At 31.2% G+C, this 9,104-nt stretch overlaps 1 protein-coding gene across 5 annotated transcripts in view; it reads left to right on the top strand.

Moving 5' to 3' along the window:
* The window catches only part of LOC106458188 (single-stranded DNA-binding protein 3-like), a 67,476-nt gene extending 59,774 nt beyond the window's left edge, over nucleotides 1–7,702 (top strand). For 4 of the 5 annotated variants that reach the window (XM_022384324.1, XM_013917659.2, XM_022384323.1 and 1 more), the window contains 2 exons: nucleotides 3,281–3,390; nucleotides 5,079–7,702. In XM_022384324.1, the coding sequence (XP_022240032.1) occupies nucleotides 3,281–3,390; nucleotides 5,079–5,189 (221 nt within the window). In that variant the 3' untranslated portion in view covers nucleotides 5,190–7,702. Of the gene's footprint in view, nucleotides 1–3,280; nucleotides 3,391–3,620; nucleotides 3,723–5,078 lie in introns of all 5 variants that reach the window. The other variant, XM_013917658.2, reaches the window with a different exon arrangement.
* The last annotated feature ends 1,402 nt before the right edge of the window (nucleotides 7,703–9,104 follow it).

The following is a 9,104-nucleotide window of genomic DNA, read 5'->3' as shown; positions in this document are numbered from 1 at the left end:
CGAAACTATACATTACTCAATTTGTTAATTTAAAAGTAAATATTAAAAACAGATAAACATCAATTTTTGTGTGTCACGTGGTATGTTGAATGCAGCACTGGTTCAAAGTAGATGTTTGTGAAGTCAAAATACTAAGGCTATAGTTTCATATGAATTAGAAACTCAAATTACAGATATTAACTTTATATAGTTTATAATATAAGTTTAATAATATTATTAAGTTTATATTAACTAAAGATATAGTTCTTATCTTTTGTATTTGCTAAGATATTGCTCACGTAATAAATCAAACACAGTAGCACCCTACTCATCTCTTTCCATTATATACACTTATTTCTATATATGACGTGAATAACCAATCGGAAGCTGAGAATGTCCCCCTAGTGTTTTTCTTCAGCCTTTCTAACATACCTGACGCTATTTCTTTCTTTTGAACCAAGATTTCAATGAGCTAGGTTGTGTCTTTAGTCTGCTTGAAATTTCATATTTTTTTAAGACCCAATTACAGCTTAGTTACTAATTTTGATAAATTATAGTAGAATTCTATGGTATTGATGTAGTAATTTATGATTTTTTAGTTATTCAAAAGTATATTTATAAAACCAAAAGAAATATTTTGTTTCATATCCTCCACATGAAATTTTTTTAAAGGCTTAGCAATTGAGTAAAGAGGTCGTAACTAGAAGAGATATTTGTTTGCTTTACTTCTTTATTTACTGTTCTGTGTTTTAGGAAAAATAACTTTAAGAACTTATTTCAAAATAGCAATAATCTATATACATATATAATGTAGAATAATTGAAATGTGACTGTATTTTACAAAATACTAGTCAACTAAAACACAGACAAGACAAGTTACTTTGTACAGACCAAAGGTCACCATTATGTTATTTGATACGGTAACATGAGTGCATGTGAGCTACGTTGTTGTAACTTCTGTATTGTTAGCCAGGCATGGGTGAAAGGTCAATATAATGAAAATAATAAATATATATAAATGTAGAATGTTATGAGATTTAAGCTATTTTGTCTGAACATTTATGTTTTCATGTTATAATTTGTGTTCATTCTAGAATGAAAGATGCATAATTTATGGTTATTTCCTAATTTTTTTTATGGTGGTTGTGAAATGGGTCAAATTTACGTAACCTATATAGAGATTAATTACAGAAGATAACAGATAAAATATAAAGTTTTTTTCTTAAGAAACATTTGATAACTATCTGGACATTCTAAAGATCTCGCATGTGAAATTTTAAAATTTTCTGATGCAGAAAATTATTTTTAATCTTAAAATGAAAATTACTTTGCATGATAGCTAGGCAACATGTGAAAAGGAAAAAAAAAAAGGCATGAGAGAAACATTGCTTTACAAACCTTAAGACTTAATAAAAAATTAGATATTTTGTGTATGAAGGCATTGTAATGTTTGCTGATAAACTGCCAGATTTCGTTGACATTCACTTACTAACTTAAAAGTTATAGCATGAAAACTATAACTTGAAAGAGTTAAACAAAGAAGAGTTTGATAAATAAAAAATAATTTGGCAAAAATATAAAGGACTTGAGTTTTCTTATATTTATATATGACTGTGACAATTTATTAAAGATTACAAATTAGTGGACACACCCTTTCCAACTTGAAAGCTTGTTGTATAAAACAGAAAGATTTACAACAGATTTAGAATAAGTGTTACTCTTTTGTACTTATTATCATTCTGGTAGTGTGGGTGTAGAGCCTAAACATTTGCACAGGAGTAGTAAGACTGATATAATACACAAAAACTTACCATTAATTCTTTAACGGAAGAAGATACAATTTTATTTGGTACTGTGTATAGAATAATTTATTTTTTCTACTCAGAAAAGCAGACTTGTCATTATGAATCTATTGAGTTAAAAAACAATTTAAGGTACAATTAATTAATATGTACCTCTATACATTTGTTTGTATGGATGTAATAAAATGTAAGATCTGCATAGTGCTTCAAAATTTTTAATTCAGTAGTTTTGTACACCTTCCCTCCCCCGATGGCTCAGCAATAAGTCTGAGGGTTATAACTAGTAATCAAGTTTTGGTGTCTGTGGTGGGCAGAGCTCAGATAGACCATTGTGTAGCTTTGTGCTTAACAGAAAACAAACAAATTTACTAGTTTTGTAGCTTCAATAATTTATTCTGAAGAGTAACCAAAGAAAATATAAAACCAGTAAGATACGAATTATGAAGGACTATGCAGAACTAGTTTTATTATCTAACAATTCCTTTAAAGTGAATTCAGCTTATTTCATATATTTGCATGTGTGTGTGTAAACACATACATACAAGTGTATCCTTTGCCAGAAAAGTACCCCAACAGCATCTTGAGCAGGGTTGCTAATTGTCCATAAACATATGGACAGTCAGTAAAAAGGTATCACTTTTAACACTGTCAAACCCATAATTAGCAAAAGAAGTTTTATTTCAATGCTGTCATTAAAAGAGAAGGCATCAGTTTGTCCATATATCAGTAAAAAAGAATAGTAAGGTTTGCACCCATGATGAAAAACCAGTTTTGAAGCTCTGAATAACATAGTTTATCACCATATGCACTTTGTGTGTGAGTGTGTGTCTCGAGAGGAATGGAAATCTGAATTTAACACACTTTTTTTTTTAGTTGTTGTTGTTAAATGAAAAGTTTACTCTTTTTTTTTTTAAGTCGACAGCTTGCAAGCTAAAATCTGCTAAATAGAAAATAATAGATACTAACTCCATTTTGATACCCAATCTGTTGTTTAACTTACCACTTGTCACTGAATGGTAGATTTAATTTCACATTTGGTTTTTTATATTTAAACAGCTCATCTGGCTGAGTAATTCACAAGAATACATTAATAGCATCAATGATGCATATTCTTGAAATTCCTCCTTAAATAAAGTATTACTGTGTGAGTAAAAGACATTTAACACCATAGGTATAATTTTGTTTTGCTTTTAGGTTCCTACTGTACCAGTTAATGTTTATTCATTGCTTTTTGATAGTTTTGTTGATTATTAAATTACTCAGTATGTCCTTTGTTTTAACCTTATAAAGCATTATCAACAGACTTGCAAGTTCAATCCAAAATTGTCAACAGTATTTTTTTAAGTTTAAGGATTATGAGGTATGTTATGAACTCAGGTAAATTTTTGTTTCTTATTTTGTAATTAGTTGGTGATCTGTAAGTAGCCATTTTTTCAATCAGTTTGACTCCTCATATAGTGCGTGACTACCTGCTTGAGTTGTTGATTATCTATGTGTAGGTGAAGGTTTAGATGGTATGAAGAACTCGCCTGCTAATGGACCTGGTACACCGAGGGAAGATGGACCTCCTATGGGAGAATATGGCATAGCAGGGTATGGACAAGAAAATGTAAGTAACTGTCTCGAGATGAGCACACCCTTAATTCTTGAACTAACTAGATTCCTTGTGTTTCTTCAACTCTTTCACATTTTGTTAGGTGTGAATGTTAGACATGTTGTGAATGGTGTTAGTTTGAAATGTTTGCATCTGTGGTATATGTAATGTCAATCTCTTCAAGGAATCTAGTTAGTTCCACCCACTTTGTGGCCAGCCATTGATTGTATACTCTTGGGCTACAGATACCAGGGGATACGTCGGGAATTGACATGCAGTGCCATTTGCAGGCTTGTAGCAGTCATCAAGTTCACCCCTGTGAAATTTAAGTGCAGGATAAGCTCCAGGTATGTCTTTAGACTGCTGTCATTGTGCTCCACTGTTACACTAGTGAATGTGCACTCCCTGTGTTTGCTGTGTAGTGACCTTAAGCCTGAAACTGTAGCTGACTTTACATCCCTCTTTTCTTATATTCAGTTCAGTTCTCTAGTGCTCTCTATTTTTTATTTTATTGTTATTCATTTAAAAATTATTAGGAGTGTATTGCCCCAATATATCTTAAAACTTATGCTGTCTGTATTCCCAGTCTTTTCAAGTTTTGTTTTGGAAGCATGCTTGTAGTTTTCCTCCCTTTCTGCTTATTATTCTTAAATAAAAAGATGGAAATACTTTTGTATGGGTGCACTGTAGGAACATTACACCACATTATTATGTATGAAGAGGCTTAACATATTTTAAACCTATGTAAGACAAAGTAGATATAATAACTCATTTTAAGCTAACACATTATGATTACTGCTACAAAGAACAAAATTATATTAAGATTATAGAAAATATAATAAGGATAATTTAAGAGAAGCTTGTTCAGAAAGCAGGCTTAATTCGATGCCACTGCATGAAATAAACTTAATTTATGTTAATCCTACTTTATAATCACTAATGTAGTGTAGCATTTCAGTGGTGTATCCATACAAATGTCTAGTCAAGAAGAAGACATGATTCAATTGCTCTCTATGAAGCTCTTTCAAAAATAAACTTTCTTGCAACTGCACTTAAATTTCGTGTGGAGGTAAAGATGTGTCAAAACTCGAATGGTCAGTATAATATATATATATGTATATATATATTATATATATATCTATGTGGCAGGCTACATTTTTTAAGGAAAACCTGAATTAGTAGTTAATGTCAAAGGGGAGGAAAATTGTGCCAAGATCCCAGCTCAGTTTCAGACTTGTTCAGTGTTTTATAGAATGAATTAACTGTTTGTAATGCTTTTTTTTTATACTTTTGAATTATACGCCTTTTGTTCTTGCACTTATAGGATTGTTACTGTATAGACCCATTTGCCTGTTTTGTGGTTTAACATTTTGATTATTTGTTTTAAGTTAAACTCATAGTCACACTTCTAACTGGAATGAGGTTGTTAGTTCAAGATTAACAATTAATACAAACATTCCTTCTTGCTCTTGAGGTGAATGCAAGTTGATGTGTAACTTCATAATACAACAGTTAATTTCATTTTAAAATCATTTTTTATTATTATTTATTTCAGTAGTATTAATTTGTTCTGTAGTTCCTATTTGTGTATTCTGCCTCTTTTATTTCAGTTCTCTGTAGCAATGCATGCTTTATATCACATTTTTGCTTCTTATTTGTGTAATTGATAAGTGTAGGTTTTTGAGGTTTTAAATATTTTACAGGACCAAAATGAATCAGCGGCAATACTAAAAATCAAAGAGAGCATGCAGGAAGAAGCTAAGAGGTTTGAAAAAGACACCCCAGCAGAACAACCAGACTATTACCTGCAGTGACTTAAAGAATAACTGATTAAACCAGAGATATATATGTATATTTCCATACAGTCAAAACATGCTATTTCCCCATAGACTCCTGAAAAACAAACTAATGGCTTCAGTTCTGAAGTGTAATATTTACTCTCACTATGCTTGTAATATGTCACTTTTAAATAGGTTTAATGATTTAAAATAAAATTGTAGGTATCTTATATTCTATACATTGAATCCAAGAGTACAAAATTTAAGATTTTCATTTATTGCCCTTATCATTAAATCTTTTTGTCTGGTCCTGTATAAAGTTAGTTTTTGTATGTTATTATGACTTTTTTTTTCATAGGTATGAGAGTTAATGGAATCCAACACCACAGAAAAAAAATATATAAAAATTTTTACAAACAGCTATTATGCTTTTACCAAATAGAAGGGGTGAACTTATTTCAAATCTGAATGAACTGTATTTTAAACAGTATAATGGACTTAACTCTTGGAACAAAAGCTACTCTCTAAGTGGCTTTGAGCAAAAGTCTCTCTGTCAAAGTTTCATCTCCATGTCAGTATTTTCTCTTTCTCTCTCCCTCTTGTCACATCTTAATTCATCATCAATTTTGTGGCCATCACATCAGTAAGAATTCTTACAGAGACCATGAATAGTAAATGGAAAACTTTAAAACCAGATGATTGTCACACTTGTGAACCATTTTTCTGTCCACCCGTGAACTTTTCTCATCTTCTTTGTAACATTCCCTCTTAAAGCATTGAGCCATCAAATTTTGAAGAGAAACTTGCTTTTGATGAACAACAGAATTAACTTTTTCATGATTAATCAGTAGTAGATTTAGTAAGGTTATCCTTTTGTACTGACAACTGATTGACAGAAACCCGAAAAACAAGCTACTAGTTGTAGGATGATCCAGTTGGTTGAGGTTGCTTCTGCTTGACTAATGAAATTTGTCATTGATCTAAGCATTTTGTATGACTGGTTAAATATTTTATCAAACCAAACAGGCTACATAACTTATGAAATCTATATTTTGTTCAAGAAGACTGTCATTAAACTAGTTACATAAATGAATCACTACCAAGTTATCTAACTGTTAATATTTGTCAGTATTTCACTGAAATGTTATACGAAGTGGTAAATTGTTAGTGAATCACTCATTATAAACTCTGTTGTTGAGCCAATCAAAAGTGCTTGAACTAATGAACTTCTTTATTGATATTGTTAAAAGTGAGTTGTATAATTGATATAGTTTTGACAAGAGAGTAGAGAACACTTAAAAAAGACAGATGGTTGAAAACAAATGGTACCTGGCATTATGTGGTAGTCTTTGCTTATATATTGAAGTATGTTTAAACAATCAAATGTTATTTGTGAAACCTGTCTTTTACCCACTCAGAATTCTAAATTTAATTTATAAATACGTTACTATGAATTCATACAGTTTGTACTTCTTGTTAGAACGAAAAACGTGTCATAACTTTGGAAAAATGTGTAATAATTCAATGAGGGATTTGATTTACAAAAAATATAGTAAGGTTTGATGAAGTTGGATTTGCTATTTTTAAACGAAGTTTGACTAGCCAGTGCAGTTGAAATTTTTAACTAGTTCTATTTTTGGTTCAAAGTAATTTATATAGTTTTAATGCCCTCCAAAAGCCCAAAACAATTTCCCGACCTAGAAAATGGAACTTTTGTTTTTATTTTGTTTAAGCTATAAGTAATAAAAAGAACTAATAGTTAGCTTATTACACTGAAATCAAATAATTATTTTTCAAACATGTGACTTTCACTTATTTCAGTTTGTATATACCTGTATTTATTTTTCTACATGACAGCAAATATGGTTGAGGTTCTCTTCAGTTTCTTTGCCATATTGACTGAATTAATTACACTTGTGAACCTATTTGTATAAAGAATATTTATTGCTGTACTTGAATTATTGGTGGCTGCTCTGTTATCTTGTTTATATCTCAGATTTGTTCTTTTTAATTTAATTTTTGTTTTATTCTATGCTGTTCAGTGGGAAATTTTTTGATGGGTTTGATCTATGACCCAGAGTATTTATTATAAGCAGCCACCTTTGAATGATGTATGTTTGTTAAAGAACAAAGAAAAAGATAATAACTTAGTGTATGAAAGTGTTGTTTGTTTTATCGTTTTGGTGTAAATAGCTACTGTTTGTTGATTTAGACATGTAAACGGCTAATTTGTAGGGAGAAAGCTGACAAAATTTCAGGTTCAAGACAAACGAAGAAGAAGAAGAACAGTTGTAGGTGAAATAATGATGTCATGGAAAACATGCGTGTATTCTGCTGTTTTTTTTAATGTTTTGATAAATACGTTTTTTAACCTTTTTATGACCAGTGTTGATATCGCAGTTAACCAGATCATGATCTTGTACGATACAAATTGAGATTTCATTGTTTTTAGTTTTTGCTGTAGCTTCACATTTGTTAAATGGTGAGTCACTTCTGTAAAGCCAACCGTTGGGTAGATAACCAGCTCATTAAATTCTTTATTTCAATGATTTCTATTTGTGTGAATTTAATTTCTAGTTTGTTGGTTTTTATTTCGAAAAAGAAATGAAAAATTCAAAGAAAGACAGGCAATGATGTTTTTAGTCATAAATTAGATGGAAGTTTAAAGGAAACGCCTTAAGGTCTTTATAATAATGAAGCAAAGGATGAGTTTAAGCTAGCTCAAAAGCGGAAAATGTGAAGATCATCAAAACACACCTGTTCAAGTTACTATGTAACTTCTGAAAAAAAGGCCAATCAAGTAAGTTCAGTTTCTAAATCTGTTTTTATCTGTGTTCACTCTTAATTATGATTTGTTGGTTCTGATCAAACATAGGTTTCTTGTTAAGCCCAAAGCTACACAATGAGCTGCTATCTGTTCTCTGACCACAGTGGTCATCGAAACCCGATTATTTGCGTTATAATCTCTCAAACTTACGCTGAGTCACGGGGGCATCAAATATAGGAGGATAACAGCTTTTCATGTAATTAGTTTATGTTTTGTTTTCTTTGTGGAAGTGTCATGATAAATACTTTTAACCTTTTTATGACCAGCGTTGTTTTGGAGGTTAACCACATCATAATCTTATACGACGCAGGTCAATGAAATTAATTGTTCATAGATACTGAAACATGGATTCTCTGTATCGGAGTGAAAAATGTAGTGGAAAGAAGAAACAGAAAAAGAAAGAAAGTAGGCTAGGTATGATAAGGGTAGTGAGGACTGGGCCGCCTCCCATCCATCACTCGTGGCCAACATATTCTTTTTCGGGTTTGTTTTTGTTTGTTTGTTTTACCAGCTTCATTCTGATTTATACAACTTAATGATTATGTTGTAGTAAATATGATGAAACGGTCATAATGGAAAAGGCTTAGCTTTCATTAAAGACCATATATAACTTAATACAGGACACAACTATAGGCGCTAAGCAAACAACTTGCAATACTAAATTAAAAGCGTAAATGCAATATTTAAACCAATTTCAATAGTAAATTTTAATTTACGACGAGGATCTTGAGAACTACAACTAAAAACGATCTTTATATACACACATATATTGCTTATTTTTAGTGATGTGTCCACTGTGGGAAATCCAACCCCAGATTTTAGCGTAAGTCCACGAACTTAACCGCTGTTGTTAGGTGTAGTTTGATAACATCATGTGAATTTGGTTCTTTGTATCTCCAGGCTTGATGGATTAATTTGCTGTAAGTTGTCTAGTAGGGCACTACTAGTTTCATAGACGTGATACGTCAACACTCAGCAACTAGTTAAAGACCAGTTTCGACCAATGTAGAGTCTCTTCAAGTCAACGGGATGACTAAGACCTGTGAATGCATTTACCAAAAATGTCGTTCTAAGATTTATAGGCTAACTTTGAAATTATTAAGCTGAAAAACTAGTAACCTAGT

Source organism: Limulus polyphemus, unplaced genomic scaffold (assembly GCF_000517525.1).
Source record: "Limulus polyphemus unplaced genomic scaffold, Limulus_polyphemus-2.1.2 Scaffold426, whole genome shotgun sequence".
Taxonomy (NCBI): Eukaryota; Metazoa; Arthropoda; class Merostomata; order Xiphosura; family Limulidae; genus Limulus; species Limulus polyphemus.
Note: the sequence above shows the minus strand (reverse complement) of the source record. Positions and strands in the feature narration are given on the sequence as shown.